Raw genomic sequence first — 20,397 nt, 5'->3', positions numbered from 1 at the left:
TATTTTTTATATATGTATTTATTTATTTATAATAAGTGCTGAACTGATGTTTTTACACTCCATACGCACTTGGTTGACCTTCATGTTTTGGTGTCCCAGATGTGCATCAACATGCCATCATCATTTACATTATCCTAATCATTTGCACGTGTGCATAGTGTACGAGGTATATTAGAAAGGTCCGACTGCAATTCCCCGGGCGCACTTGGACTCGTGGATATCTGGTGCTTTTGGACCAGCGCAGGACATATAGAGGAAACATTACATATATTCCAGTAAAACTAGCAGAAGAAAACAAATGCGTTTTATTTATTTTTCTCTCCTTGCCTTCGTGAACTTATGCACGATGTAAAGAAAACGCAGCGTCCAAAGCCCGCTAAAGTAAACTGATACCCGCAATAACCACCAGCCATGAATTCATCTTATCCTTGAGTTACCAAACACAGTCCTCTCTTACCTTCATTCTCTGGGTAACTCCGTAAGGCTTGACTCGGTGTGAGGGACGGAAAAAGAAAGAAAATAAGGGACGGATAAATCCAAAGGGTTGCCATTTTTCAGGCTGCGCCAAGCGCGCGCTGCATCCCTCTCGCTGTAGAAAGTTACTGAGGCTCGCGATCAGATTCAGAGCTCGAGTGAGGAGAGAAGAAGGCGGGTCCGGGAGCAGCCTCGAGCTGTCAATCATCCCAGGCTGCCAGGGAAACGGAGGACAGGGAGCCCTCGGCGGAAAGCGCGCGGGTGCTTTTAAAAGGCGCGAGCTTGATAGAGATCTCTCAATCTGTGGGAAGAAAGTGAGGGAAGCGAGGACGATGACAGCTGCCAAATTTCATGTAAGAGAATTAAAAGTGTTTGAATCCAATTTTCTGAAGAAATTAATTTTCGCAACGCCTACTGTTTTACATTACACTATAGGCAAACATGATAGGTTTTGTTTACATAATTTCGCTGACTAAAGGGACAACACACTGAAAAAAAATATGGAAAATGTTGGTTTGTTTTTATTGGGATGTATTGGCAGACATAATCGGCAGCCCGGTGACTTCTCTTCAGATGGGCGCGAATTCAAAATATGTGTTCGGAGTGTCGTGTGTTGCTGGTCATGTCAAATATGCGTTCGTTGCATCATGTCAAAATAAGTGCCTGCTGCACACACGTCTAAAGGGTTTATGATTAAAGACACACTCACGTTCACAAAATATTTGCAAGACATAACCTAACAGTAAATTCTGATTAGACATGAGATTAAGTGAGTATTGTGAGCGTCTCTTTTATCATAAACCCCTTCGAAGCTTCTGCAGCTGCAGCAGGCTCGTATTTTGAAATGATCGCATCGTGTGCCCTCGAAAAAGAAGTCACCGGCCACAACTGCATTTAGTGCTTACATGGCCTAATCGTATAAAGTTTTTGTCAATAACTCAATATGACTGTGAGAGTGAGAGTCACAATAAATAACTGTGTGCAATATTTATTATACGTGGAGAAATTTAACATTCACTTCACGAGTGTCATATATTGAAACTTATGGTGGTTTCAAGCTGATCAGCTCCATTTACTAAATTGTCACCACAGTCAGACATAAAAATCTTAGCTGACAGCCTACCGTGTTCAAAACAACCACATTTTGCATACTGTATCACACATAAATGAAAGAGCACAAGCAAAACTGACCATTGGCGACTGTATGGGCGTATCCAGTGATGCAAGAAAGTTAAGAAATGTTTAGCTTTATGCAAATGATGAGCGAATTTCAGGAGCGACTACCAATTCTCTCGTCAGTTACTGCAGTGGACGGTACTCATTTGTTTATGACAATCAAATTTAAAAACGCCTCATTGAAAGAGACGGGCGACACACAGCAAGAAAGTCGCTGTCTGTCTGAATGAAGTTTTAGTTCACACTGCAGGTCTTAATGCTCAGTTCAGATTTTTTGCGCTGTTGTTCACATTACCATTTAAATGCGACTGCCATCAGTCGCGTGTGAACCATATACAGCCCTGAAGTGACCGGCATGTGCAGAAAAAGACGTGATGTCATCTTTCCGCCTCCACCAAGCGCAGAATTGTGTCGTATATACTATTTCAAAGACGTAAAAGTCAGATGAAATGCGAACTGACTGAAGTCGCATTGCAATACATCAGGGGCCTCATTCCTAAAATGCTGCGTAGAAAACGCCCTAAATTTGATCTTATGGTCATTTCTCAAAAGTGCGTACGTGTGATTCATAAAACGAACATGCGCAAAGAATACGTGTGTATTTGAAATCTATAAAACACAAATGATCTTAAAAATTGTGCGCAGCTAAATAGTTTCAAATTTTTGCATTTAAACGATGCCTAATTAATGTCATTGACATATAAAAGAGCACCTGTCAATGGTTAAATCCTTTCAAGCAGCAAGAATGGCTTATATTTCCAAAAAACGTCAGCAATTGGACAAGCAAAAGTGCATACGTCTGCTCAGACCCTGACGTGTCGCTTAGCACTTTTCCGTGTCAAAGACAATTTTTATAAATATGGACATTGCCGTGGACACGATCAAATCTGTGCATAAGCACACTTTATTAATGAGGCCCATTATATGTATCTGTTTTAGGACTACATATGAAAGTGGCCTGGGTCTTAGAAAAAATCGGATTTGTACGACGTACGTCATAAGCAAATCAGATGTGTGTCGCATTTGGGCGAAAAGTCAGATTTGGGCCACTTTCGCCTGCAGTATGAACGTAAGCAAAATAAAGTCTCTGTGAGATGATTGTTGGTGCTTGGTCTGGCTCACTTTGGGGGGTACCTGGTTCTTTTTAGCACCACCTTTGTTGAGGTTCCATGTGAGCCATTTGATACTAAAATGTGACGTGTAAACACTGAAGATCACTGATTGGTTAGAGAAAAGCGTCACTACCAGCATAACTGCTAAATGGAAGATTAGCCTACCCTTGTGCGCTGTTGAGCAAACTAAGTGATGTCATCATCTGCGCTCTGTTGTACGAGTTCCCAAACTTCCTTTTAGAGGTGAGGGGGAGTGCACATCAAAACTTTTACGCCCTCGGCCGGCACATGTTTCAATTGTTTCCAATGGAAGCTCTGCGTTTTTCAAATAAGCCAGCAGCTAGCGGTTTTCTTCCATGCGGAAAACCAGTGCTCGGGTTTTTTTCGCGCTCAGCGCAGAGAGTTGAAAAATATTCAACTTTGGGTGAAAAGCTCTGCTCGTCAATGTCAGTTCTCACACGGCTGTCCAATCACAGTGGAGGAGGGGCGGGCCGGGTGTGCCTCATAAGTAATGAAAAGTGAAGCCGCTGGCTCTTTGATCACCCCCCTGGTGGCTGGCTGCAGTACAAGTCATAAGCCCCGCCCTCTCCATTCAAACGAATAGAACTCTGCTCTAAATAAAAAAATATGTACACTTCCAATAAAAGTTTCCGAAAGATGGTTTTGGTCCTTTCAAGAAGTTGTTATCACGCTGATATATGTTCAAGTGTTCATTTTTGTGATACAGTAAGTTTCATTTTAGGTAGTAATTTGATGCTATAGAAACGGGGCGTGTCGTTATGATTGGCGTGGTTGAATTGCTCGCGCAGAAGTTTGATACCGTGGCTCCGCCTCTGGCTTCACGGACGATTCCTTCTGGGCATGCCTTGGCTCCAAACTAAAGTTTTTACGTAACATGGTGGCGACCATGATCAGACATTTCACACCTTTCCTTCTACAGTATAGATTGTTTCATCGGTTGCACGTGCGGTGACGTGATTACTCGTCTGGTCCGAAATTTTACTTCCGGTTTCTGTTTATTTAATGGTCTGACTAGTTGCCGAAACTGAACTCTTAAACAAATACCTCATCTAAAATAACAAATGTTTTGGTTTTCTGTGTAATCTACGTGTTGTTTATTTTGCTTGTTATATAAATAAACTACTTTAAACGGATTTTGTTGTTAATTATTCTTATCGGAGTTTACCAGAAGTTACGTGTTTTCCACGAAAGCCGCTAATTTATGTTGTTACCGCTGAAACGGTCTATATGCTCCATTGCTTCAATGTTGTGCATTTGTTTATGTGGCATTTATAATGATTTCACAGCAATAGAGGCAGAATTATAAATTTCTTTGTTCTGATGACCACAAAGGAAGATATTTTGAGGAATTTTTCCTTTAAATCCTTTAAGTTTCTCTTTTATCAACACTCTGGATAAAAGAGAAACTTGACTGTTTTTTATATTTTGATCTATATGAACCATTTGGGTCTGAGAACAGGTGGTTTTAGGAGAAAACATATGTTTTGTCTGTCTCTAGAATCACTGGCTATTCCTTTTATCGATTTCTAGCAGGTGAATCTGTTGTTGTACTATACTGAACAGCTTTTTGATAGGATTACAACGAATCCAGGGTACTTACATATCTAAAAAAAACTCCAATAACATTTTAGAGTCAGAACTATCAACAGTAAATGGACGTTAGCAGAATCTCCGAGATCTCAGGGAAGTCATTTGTAATCCATGCCAGAACTGTAATGCATAGCTGAACAGTGACCAGTGGAACCAGCATCACTTTACCCACCCGCTCTTTGCTTCAACCGGGACTTTCTCTAAGTGTCCAATTAAGACGGCAATTTACACTCGGTGCAGGCTGCTCGCCAATGACCTAATTTCCCCACGGGGTGAAATAAGAAAAGGTTTTAGAAGGCTGCATTCAACCAGTAACAAAACCCTATTCTGTCAAGGCAAACCTATCAATGGCATGTCAGGGCTCTTAGATTCTTCAACTACCGCCGACCCAGTTTGTATGTGTGCGAGATGTCTAAGACACTCGCAGTCGTCACAATCTCTGTGGACTGTCTCTGAATGCTACAATAAAGTGCGCCGTCAGCTTTTGCTCTTCGGGAGAAACCAGACTGTGTGTGTGAAATATCTCTGCAATATTCTTCTCTTTCATAACACAAATGGCCATTAGAGGAGGATAGTGAGCTACTGGTAAATCTATTCATTGAGCACTGCTCTCTGTGCATGTATCACCAGCCAGTGCTATTGAAAACACACACAGCTTACATCTTGGACAAATTCAAGTGCTGCTTGTGCATTTTGGTCATTCTGTGTCATTTTGAGTCGCATCAAAGCTCAACAGTCGACTTTTAATCAAAAGGAAATGCTTTAGTGTCTCCCTTTTCAGCCCATTTTTGAAAGGATTGAACCCTGTCACCTGCTCTCCCCTCTTCATCCTAAAAGGTCACTATGTTTTATGGCTTGGATTGGGGGCCAAATCCAGCTCTTTTCTATGGGATTGTTCTTTGGGAAGTTGTGCTACTGCACATGTTCACCATTGGGGGAGGTGGAAAAGAAACTCACAAAAAAGCTTGCATGCACTTACAAGGTTTTTCGAGCAAAATAATGTCAAATTTGTTAAATTCTATTAAGTTACTAAAGTGATGTTTGTGAAAATAAAGCATTTCAGTTACTGACTAATAACCTTTTTATTGCCATTAAAGATTGCATCAAAGGAATACTCCACTTTCATAAAAAAATCCAGATAATTTACTCACCCCCAAGTCATCAAAGATGTTGATGTCTTACTTTGTACAGTTGAGGTGAAATTAAGTTTTTTGAGGAAACATTCCAGGATTTTTCTCAATTTAATAGACTTTATTGGACCTCAACAGTTAATATGGCAGTTTCAACGCAGCTTTAAAGGGCTCTAAACAATCCCAGGCAAAAGGGTCTAATCTAGCAAAACAATTGTAATTTTCTCTAGGAAAAATAATCACTTTTAAACCACAGATTTTCGTCTTGCACTAGCAGTGTGAAGCGCCAACGTGACCTTACGTATTGCGTAAGCACGTTGAAAGGTCACGCATAATGTATGCAAAACTACGGCCCCAGTGTTTACAAGTATGGAGAAAGAGGACCATTCAGACGTTGTTGTATAAGGAATGATACTAATTAATGTCTTTGGGTCAGTTTATTGTTTAAAATGGTCCACAAATGTACGTTTCACATAATATGACCTTTCGAGTTGATTACGCAATTACGTGAGGTCACCTTGACGCATCACACGTCTATTGCAAGATGAGTAGTTGTTTTTTTTCTTGCCGAAAATGATTATCGCTTCGCTAGATAAGAACCTTATGCCTCGGTTGGGATTGTTTAGAGCCCTTTGAAGATGCATTGAAACTGTCATTTTAAACTGCTTTGAAACTATAAACTGTTGGGGTCCAGTATATTCTACTATATGGAAAAAATCCTGGAATGTTTTCCTAAAAAAAATAAAATATTCTTCTCGACTGAACAAAGACATAAACAACTTGGATGACATGGGGGTGAGTAAATTATTAGGATTTTTTATGTAAGTGGAGTAATCCTTTAATGTTACAGAAATAAAAACATTTAAAGGGACACTTCACCCATTTGCATTAAGCTTTGTATAGTTAGAATCCCAGTCATGTTTTTGAATGGTCATGCATAATTTTCTCAGTTGCCACTGAGACAGGAGAAATACAGATTTCAGTGTTGCACTTCTTTCTTTCAATAATGTAAAAATCATCATTTTGCATCATTGAAAGAAGGAAGTGCTATATCTTTGTTGAGGGGGTGAGACTACAAACACCCCTTTTCTCAGTCAAATAGGCACCAAATTCGAAATGTATGTTACATTTCGACTACAAATATGACACACTTTTAATAAAGATGAATGTTTCTATGGGTGAAATGCTCCTTTAATAATTTGTATAAACTGGCAGTATGAAAATTAAGCTAATCTTCACATAACGCACAATAGTGCAGCAAGAAATAGCGAAATTATCGGAATATAATAAATATGCATATCGCAATGGATTGCAGTAAATTAATCATTTTAATACTACAAAAAGTTGTGTAGTCAAAGTTTTAGGTAGATGCAGACAGCAGAGAGACAACTTTCTCTTCCCAGAAAAAAATGTGAAATGTACTCTATATAATCTTTTTATATATATCAATGAAGTTATGTACTAATGTCTGCTGTATATTACATAACCTTTCTTGCCATCAGATGACTACTGGAGTCTATATTTCCTTAAAGGGATAGTTCACCTTAAAATAAAAATTCTGTCATCATTTACACATCCTCATGTTGTTTTAAACCTGTATGAATTTCTTTTTTCTGATTAACACAAATGAAGATATTTTGAGAAATGATGGTAAACACACAGCAGAGAGTGACCATTGACTTCCATAGTAGGAATAAATATGATGGAATTTAATCGGTACCAACAACTGTATGCTTACCATCATTTATCAAAATATTTTTTCATCATTTATCACAATACTTCCAAAATATTTTTTTCCTACTATGGAAGTCAATGATCACTATCTGCTGTGTGTTTACATCTTCTCTCAAAATATCTTATTTTGTGTTCATCAGAAAAAATAAATTCATACATGTTTAGAACAACATGAGGATGAGTAAATGATGACAGAATTTTCATTTTAAGATGAACTATCCCTTTAAAATCTGAAGTTACACCTCTACCTAAAAACAGTTTAACCCAGTCTTAAATCTTTAACAGTATCAGCTGAAGCCACTGGGCCTGTGGTACTGGAGGGCTCTGCCATGCCGAATCCAACACTCTCGCAGGCTTTACAGAGCTACTCACTCGTGTGTTAATGTCCCTTTTGTGCCGAACGAAACATTTAATGGCCAGCAGTTTGGTGCTCGCATTTAGAAGCAAAGAAAGGGATTGGGAGGAGGGGGCACCGATCCACAGACCCTCCGGACATCATCGGCCCCCAATGAAGTGAGGGCTGGACGGGGCTAATGGGCAAAGAAAGAAAGAGAAACTTGAACAGCGCGGGGCTGTGCGCCTCGATTTCTGAGGTAGATAGTTAGCGCGTGAGGAACATAATGGAGGGGGAAGAGTGATCGTCTGCTCATGAACGGAAGGAAACAAATTGAGAGATGAGGGTGATGGGGGAGGCGGGGGTGGTGTAACTGCAGAGGAGCACTTTAGTACTTTACAAACTCCTGTGCAACTGAAACGCATGGCATGCAGCAGGTAATTCATCATGTCAAAGTTTCCAAGAGACTGCGCACACAAAAGTGAGAGTGTGGGAAAGCCCAGGATAACAATGAAAGCTTACGAGCTCCCCTGTAAACATTCCCATTCCATCCCCCCCATTCCAAATCTAAAGGAATCCATTCCGTTAGTTCGCCTGCCACACTGTAGAGCAGACAGCCATTCAAGCCCGTCCAACAAGTAGAAACGGAAAGACCGAGTTAGAAAAACTTTGTGGTAGGCAGACATCCGAGTTGTCAGTCACTCTATTTTCTCTCTCTCTCTCTCTCTCTCTCTCTCTCTCTCTCTCTTTCAGTCTGTCTGTCTTTGCGCACCTGCTGATGTTGTCGGGTCTGTGCTGTTCATTGTGGTTGTGCGAGATAAGATTTAGAGATAAAAATCATCAAGATGGCCTTAGCCTCTTAAAGCCTGATCTGCTGGCCTTTTACAGCTCTATTTTTAAGTACTCTGTATTTCTTCTGAGCGCTATGTCACTATATCGTCTCTAGGCAAGCCACCAAGTCAGGAAACTGATCGTTTATTTCTAAGAAAACATTTACCACAGATACAAGTACAGTAGCTTCAGGACGTTTTCAGTGTAACACTTGTGACAATCGTCTTTTTGTCTTGCAATGAAACAAACAAACAGGATGTCTGGTTCTTAGTTATTTATCTAACAGAATCTGAAATTAAATGTTGGCAGCATATTGGGTTGTCTTATAGGAAACCACAATAATTTCCTGCATGGTTAGTGTGGATATAAGGGTGCTATCTATCAGGTTTTGCTTTCAATATTACTATATTGCAGTTACTGCGTGTTACTACAGCTAGTTTTAAATCATCAGGCTGTTAATCTCGGTTTGAATTGGTGTGATTGTCCATATTTTCAAAGTTTATAGACAACGGTATTGTGGTTTACTCCATGAAAGGTTAACAAGGCCATCCATAACAGATCCTGAGACAAAGCAAGATTTATTACACTTCTAATGCAGCCTTAATATGGAATATGAAACCTCCCTCTCTCCATGCAGTCATTACAGCGTCTGCATGCTCGTGGAGGGGAACGTGCGGCTTACATCAAGTTCGACACTTTAAATGTCTAATCAGAAAAGCTCAAGTACCCCTTCATTAGCTGAACCTTTTGCATTATTACTAAGATTTTACAAGAATTCAGTTTCACTCACTTTTCCCTTTAACCGGAGCTGATTTGTCTTATTACAAGTTGTTTTGGGGCAGTCATGGAGAAAAGTTTGAGGTGAATAAAGTGCAGTTATTCCTAAGGAAATAGCTTCTTTAAAAAGCATTAAGATTAATCATAATCAATTATAGTTATATTCTCACAGACCTAATGATTTTAAGTCGTAATTTATGTTTAAGAAAATCAAAATCTAAGTACCAAATGGAAACTGTATATATTAGTCTGCATGACATAATTTCCTATAATGTGGTCCGAATTGTGTTGATAAAGATGAGAACAAGCTTTATTTTCTTGGGTATTTTATCAGTTTGAAATAAACTTTATTAAACAAAAGCCATTCAATTTTAGGCACATACAAATTACAGAAAAATTAAATCCACCCCAAAACTGAAAAATCCTTGAAAGTTTGTGAATCTGGGGGAAAAAATTCAAGGCTCTGGGAAGTTATTGAAAAATACATACATAATTACAGGTCATTGAAAGTGTCTTTGCATCTATTATATGCAAGAAGTTTTCTGGAAAAAGATCCATATTATTCCCTGTGTAGTGTAGCATAAAATCATAAAATTTCTAGCCTTTTAAGCACACATGCTAAACTGTTCGCTTTAAATGCTTATATCTTCTGTATGCGAATGTTGATTCATACCAAAATGCTTTTTTGCATAGTTGTGTTTCACACATAAAAACGTATCGGGTTGCGTACGTAACTGTTGTTCCCTGAGAAGGGAACAAGACGCTGCGTCTCCCTTGCCATACTTCCTGCGTCCCTGTAATGCCGTTCAGATAGCGATATACTTTCTGGTTCCCACGTCACCCTGTCTTTGTCGTTAAGCCTCACCATTGGTTGATTTTGATATACACATTCGGACGCACTTACCCCTGGAGGCGTCCCCAAAGTGTAACCGCAGTGACGCAGCGCAAGTTCCCTCGAAAGGGAACTATAACAATGTATCTTAAAAGGTAACACAATGTAACCTGCTCTCACTTGAAATGTGTCCCCTAATTTAGTCCTTGAATTTGAAGGTTTTGGATCTGGAAAGTCCTTGAAATGTCCTTGAATTTAAAGTTAACTAAGGTGTGGGAACCCATCATTTACTCACTCTCACGTTGTTACAAACCTGTATATATTTCTTACTGTTTAAATGTTTGTATAAACGATCAGAAGCCCCATTTACTTCCATAGTAAGAAAAAAGAATACTATGGAAGCCAATTCTCAAAATATCTTCCTTTGTGTTTTATAGAACAAATAAATATATACAGGTTTGTAACAACATGAGAGTGAGAAAATTATAACAAAATTTTCATGTTTAGGTGAACTATCCCTTTAAACTGCGATTAAAAAGTCTAAATTACACCTTTATTTATAAAAAGTACATGTAATGTGTGCAAGACGTACTTTAAAATGAAGCATAGTTTCAGTGTTATATTTAACGAGGTAAAACTAACTTTTATGAGAATTATTATTTTTTCTTTCTGTACACTGTAGTACATCGCAGTCTACTGTACGCTGTTAGCAGTACACCGAGAGAAAATCCATGTGTGATTTGTCACCATTTCCACAAACTTAGACACCCAGGCACACAAGCCTCATCCTTAATGGACACTCTGTGCACGCTAAACAAATTAAGCCCACGCATTACAGCTAGAGTGCTAGACAAAGAGAGATAAAGATGCTAAAGCTAATGGCTACCAACACTCTCTCCTAACACGGTGATTGATGGGCGCGGGTAACGTAGTTACCGAACCCCCGGAGGCACGCCGGATAGGCAGCCCTGCAGCTAGACATCGAAGGACGTTCACATACCCCGAGTCAATGCATTACTATCCATCAACGCTCAGACACCTTTAACACCATTACAGAGATACTTTCACTTAGTCTAGACAGGGGAAAAACAAACTTATCATCTTCACCTATAGATGGTGAAGTGAAATCAAGCTATAGACGGCGTCAGACAGTTGGGTCACATGTAGATGTCCATAAACAGCTGACTCAGTATTGTAATAAGTTCAAATTGGAAAGGACAACCAACCTGCTAAAAAATAAAATGAGACATTGTTATCCAACAACTCTGAGAAATGACTCCTATTGAGGACTCCTTGAGAAGATAATTGCGTTAGTCTGATAAACAGCAATAACCGTAGCAATGGTGCTGGCAGAGATAAGGAACAAGACGGGTGAAGCCCATTAGGACACACTTCCTCACGAGAGGGAGAGTGAATCTCTCTCACATCAGTGGACGTTAATCAGATCTGGGGCCAGAAGAGGGTCTCATCTGCACCTTTCATCTTTCACTCCATCTGTCACTCCATCATTCTTACCTTCGAGATTAATGCACAGGCCATTACTCCTGTGTGCCGACTATGTTACCAGGCCAGGAGGTAAGGACCAATCACCTGCTTCTTTGGCACGACATAAGGCTGGATGCATAAAACTGCTAACGGAGGTGAGGTTAGATGAAGCAGAAGGGATGGTGTATGTTGTCATGTTAACAAATATTACATGCAGTTCAACGCACCGGCTCACCGCGCAACAGGGAGACTCATTAGCAAACATCATTTTGACAGATTTCGTCATGGTTCCGATCATGTGGATCATTTTGAAGCCCGTTGAGGATTCCAGCAGCCCTTTTCGAACCTGTCTGGGTCAGCGGGTTAACCAGCCATCTCTAAGCCCTGACCTGGCCTCGGACCTTGGCTGAGAAATCTGCTGAAAGTCAAAGGAAGACCTCCTGGGCTCACGCTGTGACTCAGGGGCACAATTACGCCCAATGTTTCCAAACACATCACGCAGTTCGTAATGAGTTAGTGAGGTTGAGAGTATAATCTGCCTCAAACAGACGTCTTTGATTCTGACCCCATTTAACCCTGCAAGTGGAGTGAAGCATAAAACGTGTTTATTATGTTTATTTACTTTTTATGCATTTAAATGAGAAGCTCTTACAACAGATATTTAATTTACACGTATGTTACAAGTGTCAGCCTGAATCTAAGCTTGTTATTCGGGCACCAGGATTTACTCTTTATTGGTTTTGGTCTAAGGTGGACAAAACCTTTAAGAATAGCATGAATAGTCACCAGTGACGAACAAGTGGAGGGATGGAGGTTGGTATCTAAAGTAATCATTTCTGGATCAGCTGTGGCTTTCAATGCCCGTGAACCATAAAATCTGGGCTGGCGCACAAGAATTTAACTGCTTATTGATGTATGTTTCTGCACCCGCTAAAGAGTCAAAAGAATCATTGAGGCCGCTGGAACATGTCATTTATTTCTCATCAAATCTCAAACATAGTGCTTTAAAACAACAACAACAACAAAGGATATATTTATTTGAAACCAGACTAAATCATAAAGTTAACATCCAGATAAACTGAAAGTCATGGTCAGTTTTAACAGGCAGTACATTTTATAGCTAAAACACTATCAATTATACAGAATGAGATGTATATTATTTGTGGTTTTTCTGGCAGGTTAACAAGTTTGATCTAAAAAAGTGCATCTGAAGACAACGATAAAGTTAGGAAAAGGGTATAGCGACTGTAAAAAATTGCTGTAGTTATGCAGCTGGTTGCCAGTAACTTACTGTAGATTTAATGTATGTTATTTACTGGCAACAGTGTTTTTTTTTTTAAGTTAAATGAACATTAAACATTAAAAGCCTTTATCTTTACAGAATAAAACTATAAAAAATAACAGCCTCATGCAAAGCATTCTGGGAACCAGAAATCCTCATCAACTTTTTTCAGTTTTTTCCTTCAGATTTTGGTTCCCAGAATGCTTTGTATGAGGCTGTTAATTTTTTTTATAGTTTTATTATGTAAAGATAAAGACTTGTAAATGTCCATTTAAAGGTGCAGTGTGTAAATTTTAGTGTCATCTAGTGACGAGGTTGCGAATTGCAACCAATAGCTTAGTCCACGGCTCACCTTTTGAAACACATATAGAAGCTACGGTAGCCGCCACTAGACAAACATTTCATCTTCGAAGACAACTTAGTAAAAAAAATTGTCCTTTAAGAGCTTCTGTAGAAAAATGGCAGCACAAAATGGCGGCTTCCATGTAAGAGGACCCTCTGTGTATGTAGATAAAAAGGTCTCGTTCTAAGGTAATAAACACATAACGGTTCATTATGATAGGTCTTTATACACCCTGATAATACAGTTTTGTATATTATTTTGCATTTCTGTCAAAAGATCCTTCTAAAAATTACACACTGCACCTTTAACTTTGAACAAACTGTTGCCAGTAAAAAACATAAATTTAAATCTACAGTAAGTTACTGACACATAGCTGCGATTGCATGATTTAATGCATAATCAGCCAAAGACCACATATTTATGCTTGGGACGTATTTTTTAAATACTCCGCACTTTCGCAGCATAAATTGCAGATTTCCGTGCGCAAAATATGCGGGGCTTGCATGATTTGATAATCATAAGCAAAAATCACAAATATCTTAGCAAAAAGTTGAAAAATGTTGCATTTACCTCACACAAGCGCAGCCATGTGCCCTGTTGCCATGGGAACGTTATAAAGTGACGTGATTATGTGACGTGAACATCATTGAAAAGCTGAAAACAGTTCACACAGTTTTTGCAAGTTCCCGCAATTTCATCGCATAAAATTGCATAAATATCCCGCATATTTCATTGCATTTTTTAAGAAAACGGGCTGCAAGATCAAGGATTTTTGCCTGCATCAATTACAAAAATACTCAGCGTTTTTATGAAAGGACTGTTTTCTAATGCAATGGTTCTCAAACTGGGGTCCGGGAGATGGTGCCAGGGGGGCCCCAGTTTTATGACATTTTATAAAATACATTAATTTATCATGAATTCTGTGTAATTAAACCTAAAAAATAAGGCTACTAGCCAACAGCACTACTTTGTATAATTGTAGGTTTTGTTTAATTAAAATGTTAAGTTTTAGAACTGTTTTTTGTCATAAATTTTCTTTGGGGTGCTGCGAAGGAATGCACAGTACACAAGGGGGCCGCATGCTGAAAAAGTTTGAGAACCACTGTTATAGTGTACACTGTGATATATTTTTGTTACTTTAACTTATCACAACTCAAAACTTAAAATAGTAAGTTGAATTGACTTGCATAACCAAGTTTTTAACTACATGCTGCATTTTTAACATTTTTGTATAATGAATGTTTAAATATTGATTAAACTATTAACTTAACCGGAGTAAAAAAAGAACATAACAAAGAATAAGTTGCCCATCTATGAAGAGATAAAATGACTATGAGACATTTCAAGTTTGTAGGAGTTAAACTCCAGGGAAGAAAATTGAAGGAGGTCTATATGGTTGAAGAGTTCAGACATCCAGATAAAAAAAAACGAGAGACAGAGAAAATGAAATCTCAGGATTAGAAAAACAGCTTTTCAGATCAATGGCCGAGAAAAGGTCTGAGTATCGATTTGAGAAAGGTACTTGTGGCGTATGAAAACACAGAGGTGGATTTTCTATCTCCTGATGGCTTTGATGACCTTCCTCGGGTCCGCAGAGGCAGGCAAACCAGCTACAAAGCTTTCATATCTCAGGCAAGTGTCCATTTCTATCAAATTCAGGGGTAGGAAAGCATAACCTGACTGAATCTTATTAAAAAAAAGGATGAAAGAAAAGCCTCAAGTGCTGTCCGTTCTGATCTTAGTAGTGAAACTGTAATTGGCTCGTAGTCCGCCGACATGATCTTGTCAGCTGTTATGTGATGGACAGCCCTTAGTCCCAGAAAGCCTCATTTGGTGGTGAGTTTCTTGCACACTTTAGCAATAAATATTCCTTGCTTCATCTCCTTGTGTAAAAACACTGCTCATGCGAACACGCACCGAAAGCTCTTACATGATCTCAAGAAAATATAGAATATTTCTACGATGAAATATCATTACACAATACAGCTGTGACCTTTCTATAGCATCTATTTCAAAATACCAGTATGTTGGACCTTTGCTGGGCCTGCATACCACACTCATTTCTATATGGACCTCGATCTCTCGCGCTCTCAGGTATCTATAGCTATGCTTAAAAATGGCAATACAACTGCTATGAGCAATCTGAAACCAGTATTCTAAATAAAGTGGCTTCAGGTCGGTTTAAGCAAAACCACACTTTACCAGAACAAGAGGGACAGGCTATTGATTAGGAGGGGGAGATTCCATTACTAGGGGTCATTTTTAATCCTGTCTTTCAGGGATACTAGTCTTATTGACCACAGGAGGACAAATTGAACGGAGGACGTGAAGAAATGCACACACGAATCCCCTTTTCCAAGAAGATAACACACTAAGCAGAATGAGACATGAGGGATTCAGGCCAAATAGAGTGTGATAAAAATGAAAGAAATAAACCTCAAGTGGAATACAGACGGACAGGGTTATCGCTCACTGAAAATGATTATTAAACTATACCGAATTGGCTTTGTTGCTGAAACCACCTCTGGCTAATTTCTCAATATGTATTTTATCTCCCATATAGCCGAGTACACACTGTACTGAAATCTATTACAGGGATTCTCAACTGGTGGGTTGCGACCCAAATATTTCACAGGCCTATCTACTTAAGTCACGGACAGCAGGGTAAAGACAATATTAACAGCAAATAATGAATTGCAAATAATCTTGTAATCACATATACATTGTAAAAAGTGAAAGTTGGATTAACGTAAAAAAAAACTTTAATTTGAAAAATGTAAACTTAAAATTTTTCGCTTTAAAGGTGCAGTGTGTAATTTTTAGAAGGATCTCTTGACAGAAATGCAAAATAATATACAAAACTATATTATCAGGGGTGTATAAAGACCTTTTTATAATGAACCGTTATGTGTTTATTGCCTTAGAATGAGACGTTTTATCTACATACACAGAGGGTCCCCTTATATGAAGGCAGCCATTTTGTGCAGCCATGTTTCTACAGAAGCCCTTAATGGACAAACTTTTTACTAAGTTGTCTCCAACGATGACATGTTTGTCCATTGGCGGCTACCGTAGCTTCTCTATGCGTTTCAAAAGCAAGAGGTGAGCAGTGGACTTATCCGTTGGTTGCAATTCACAACCTCACCACTAGATGCCGCTAAATTTACACACTGCACCTTTAATTGAAAAATTTTAGTTGAAAAAAGTTGGTTAGGTGTGATCATGTGTAATATAAGTAATTTCTAAAAAAAATGCAACCTTAAATTTTCTTACTTTAAGTGAAAAATTTAAGTTGACATTACTTGTTTTTTAGTGTTACCAATTAAAGTAATTTTTTAAAGTAGATCTAACTTTTTACAGTGTATTTGGGAATTGGGATAGCAAAAAATGGCTGATAGAGAGGAAAATATGCTTTCCACATCTTGTGTCTCCAGTTGAACACCAGTAGTACGCTGTCACGAATTAATGTAATTTGGCAGAAACTAGTCAAATTATGGGCAGACACCAGCTTGGACAGATTGCATGACAGCCCCTTATTCTCAAAAACCGTGAACATAACTATAAAAATCTGGGCCCTGTACCAAAACCACTCAGGATCCTCTGTTTTACTATATATTATAAATATAGAGAATGAAACGTAGCCCAATTGACACAACAGTCACACCTCGGCTTGTTATTTTAATGCAGTAAAAACTGGTCTGTAAGTAAAGAAAGATTTGGATGTAAGAATCTGATCTGCATACAGTATGATGGTGCTTCAAACAGTCCCAGGCTACTGCTATGCGGCTATATTTAGAATAGTATTGTCATGCCACTCTTACTCTGTCTGCAGTATACATTATGCAGCATGTTTATAAGCTAACATGGGATACCCAGATAGTACTACATTAAACCAATAAATGCCAAGTTTCCCAGTGTGGCAGAATTGCAGACTCAAATTGTTTTCTACACACTTTTAATTGCCAAGTATTAAGAAATGAATGTAAAAAAATTATAAAAATGTAGAGTTATACACATAATTTCCTGAATTATACATGCATATATTTGAGGTAACATGACAACATTTGGAACATATTGTTTGATGCAGTTAAGTGCAATATTTTTAATATATATGGGTGATTCTCACGAAACCATTGAAACACCACGGCACTAATGATTTAAGCTTTAAAATGTGTAATATAGTAACATTAAAAAGCATCAGAATTAACACAATACTGTGTTCTACCTTGCACAATGTGTGATTTCAACATAAGAATTTATAATTGTAAATTTTATCTCATTTTCTGCTGAAAATCTCATTACCGCAATGTGTCTGGCTGTGTTTGAACATGCGTTATGTTGTAATTTAATTAAATGAACACAAAAATATTAAGAAAAAAAAAATGGATGTTTTGCTAGACTACTTTAGATGACAAAAAATATTTACTGAATATTCATGTATAATAATAATGAAGAAAAATTAGGAAAATGATTTGTCCATGCCTAATGTTCTCATCCTCCGCAACACTTTTTGAGAACAGTTTAAGCACACATACAGAATTTTAATAACGTTTGATTTTGAGTGACCAAGCACATGGACCAGTTACTTCAAGATGGCTACCAGGTAGGATAATTTTTTACAGTTAATTTGAAATATTTTCTTGTCAGAATGCTTACACGACATTTTGATTATCATTACCGCAACAGATGCTTATTAAATGTTAATTTAATTAATAGAAGCATAATACTTTGATTTTAAATGCATGTGCAGAATCTCCAAATTATGTTCTTTCAGGTTTGTCATGTCATTTTGAAAATATGTCAGTGTTGATGTTTTCTGACTGTTGCGGTAATGATATTTTTTAGGACTATTTTTTAAAATTATGTTACAAAAAGTGTTAAATGATAAGTAAAAGTTTTTAAATTAATGTTCCCATTTACTCCAGACTTTGTTTTTCAATGTCTGGTGGGAAAAAAAGTAAATTTAAGCAATTTTTAAATTTTCATGCTTGACATTTTTAAAACCAAGTTTTCGTGAGAATCACCCATTATAGTTTTTAGTATACAACATTGTACATAATTAGTATATAGTAACTTCTTGAGCCTGGAACATATCAAGCTGACAATGTCAGGGTGTTTTTGAGTGTTGGTCAGTCAAATGTTTCTGTGTGTTCCAGAATAAGTTTTGATATAAAATATAACATAAGTTATATCATTCTGATACTTTTTATTTTTTATTCTAACTCAGACATTTTATACTCTATTGCCCGGTTTCACAGACTAAAATAAATTTCTAATACACAAAAGCAACTTAAATGTCCTAATTTCCAGCTTACTCTTGGTTTAATCTAAGCACTGTCTGTAAAAGCACACTTTTTTAAGTCATGTGTAAAAGCGTTAGTGTTCACGCATGCGCAGAATAAATGTGCTGTTTGACGTTGGTTGTGTGCGGTGTGTTTATAGTTTAGTAGTTTGAATAAAGAACTGATTAATTAATCTGATTTCGGAGTCAGAACAAAGACTATACAGACACGCAATACTTAAATGTTGTTTAAGGATATTGTACAGTAGCAGATTACACGTAGGTAAAAATTCTAATTAGTGTATGCGTCGTTTTCATTCAGACGCGTTGACCAGCAGAGGTCGTCGCCATCCTGCGTCTCGTGCGCTTCGATAAGTTTTAAATCATGTTTCTCCCAGTACTAAACAATAACAAAACCCGCTAAAACACAGTCAAACCATGTGGTAATCGACTAACCCTAACTTATTTGTCAGGACTGTCTCTCACGTATGGCTTTAGGAGAGATGAACGTCATCGTTTGGTAGAAATGATGGCACGCTCGTGGCTCGACAACAGGTATGGTCTTTTCTGATTTTGGATGTTTACATGGGTACTTTTCTGATACAAATCAATGTGTTTACGCGTAAATTATTTATAATAATTCGTTGAACAGTATTAGTTTTGCTGATAATACGACATGAAATTTAAATACATGTAACAAAACACCTGAGGCCATTGCGCGCGGTATGCGCTGCAGGTCCTTGTCAATCACCACATTTCTTCCATCTACAATGATAAATATCTGGCAAAATCATAAAATGTTCATTCTGTTTAACAGGAAATTCATTTTTGTAAACATGTTTGTCCTTTTTAATATAATTTACACTGCTTTACTTTTGTCTAAAAAGTGACTTACAGTACATTACAATGTAAATGTTTGTAACAGTACGTGTGTGTTCCCTGGGTTCGAACCCATGACCTTTTTCGCTGCTAACACGACGCTCTACCACTTATTAATTCTTAACTCAGGTTAATGCATTTACTGTTTAAAACATGAGCTCAGTATTACATTTTTGAAAAACCCTGGGTTACAATTTTAAGTATGAGAAGCCCTAATGTGAATCCCATGCTTTTTCTTTTTCAGGATCACGAGCCTGGAGAGGAGGTTTGTGGTTGCCCTTCGATTGCTGTCGTGTCCTTGTCTAATACAGGTGAGTCATTGAATGTAATCTCCCTGTGTCAGAAAGCATCGATCTTGTCCCTTCCTCTCAAGTTAAGCTCTGTCCCGGGAGTACACGTCCATCAGGTCTATCAAATCACACGTTCAGCACAAACTCTCTGCTTTTGCTTACTTTCCATCTCAAACACATTTATTTTTTACATGTTAAAGTGTTCCCTGTAATGTTTGCTTCTGCAAGCTATAATAATGCAGTGTTGTTGACTTCAAAGATGCATTTTCGAGTATTACTTTACATTTTAAGTAGGCTAAATAAGTTAAATGGTGGAAGAACATTTTAGGCAATATGCCCAGCTTACTTTTCTCTGTTCCTATTATCAGACACTTTTAGTGGAAAACATTTGGTGGGAAATAGGCTTGCAAACATTTCCACAGTGCCATCAGTAATGAAAACTTTTTGTTATTGCTTTATGCTGCATACACACAAATGACTACGAAGAATATTTCTGTTGCTAAGTGCCAAATAGTGTTTTAGTGAAAGAGTAGACTCATTTTATCTTGTGTAATATTTTTCGGAAAATTGTTTTTTAATTTTTGTAATGTGATCTGTGCCAGTACTCGTTTATTAAGTCCGTCTGTTTATAGCTTCATCATTTCTATACAAAAACATTCAGTTGTGTATGACAGACTTGCAAATTGTAGTGACCCTCCCTAAGCCTGTGAGTATGCACTGTTTAGGTCTGTCTTATTACTGTGCAATATTATCACATTTCATGGACGAACAGGCCAAAGAAGGTAATTACCTGCCCCGTGCTATTAAGCCCTGTTTTATTCCATTC

The 20,397-nt window shown here is 37.9% G+C and overlaps 2 protein-coding genes across 3 annotated transcripts in view; one reads left to right on the top strand and one right to left on the bottom strand.

The window, feature by feature from the left end:
• Positions 1-645, bottom strand: part of epha4b (eph receptor A4b) — a 176,727-nt gene extending 176,082 nt beyond the window's left edge. The window contains exon 1 of the mRNA XM_055203154.2: positions 458-645. Coding sequence (XP_055059129.2) covers positions 458-551 — 94 coding nt within the window. The 5' untranslated portion in view covers positions 552-645. The remainder of the gene's footprint in view (positions 1-457) is intronic.
• Positions 646-688: 43 nt separating this feature from the next.
• LOC129442857 (uncharacterized) overlaps positions 689-20,397 on the top strand; it is a 183,223-nt gene continuing 163,514 nt past the window's right edge. The window contains exons 1-2 of one of the 2 annotated variants that reach the window (XM_073855134.1): positions 689-827; positions 19,526-19,592. In XM_073855134.1, coding sequence (XP_073711235.1) covers positions 826-827; positions 19,526-19,592 — 69 coding nt within the window. In that variant the 5' untranslated portion in view covers positions 689-825. Of the gene's footprint in view, positions 828-18,563; positions 18,958-19,525; positions 19,593-20,397 lie in introns of those variants that run through there. The other variant, XM_073855130.1, reaches the window with a different exon arrangement.

Source organism: Misgurnus anguillicaudatus, chromosome 2, assembly GCF_027580225.2.
Source record: "Misgurnus anguillicaudatus chromosome 2, ASM2758022v2, whole genome shotgun sequence".
Classification (NCBI taxonomy): Eukaryota; Metazoa; Chordata; class Actinopteri; order Cypriniformes; family Cobitidae; genus Misgurnus; species Misgurnus anguillicaudatus.
This window is presented reverse-complemented; position numbering and strand designations above follow the sequence as displayed.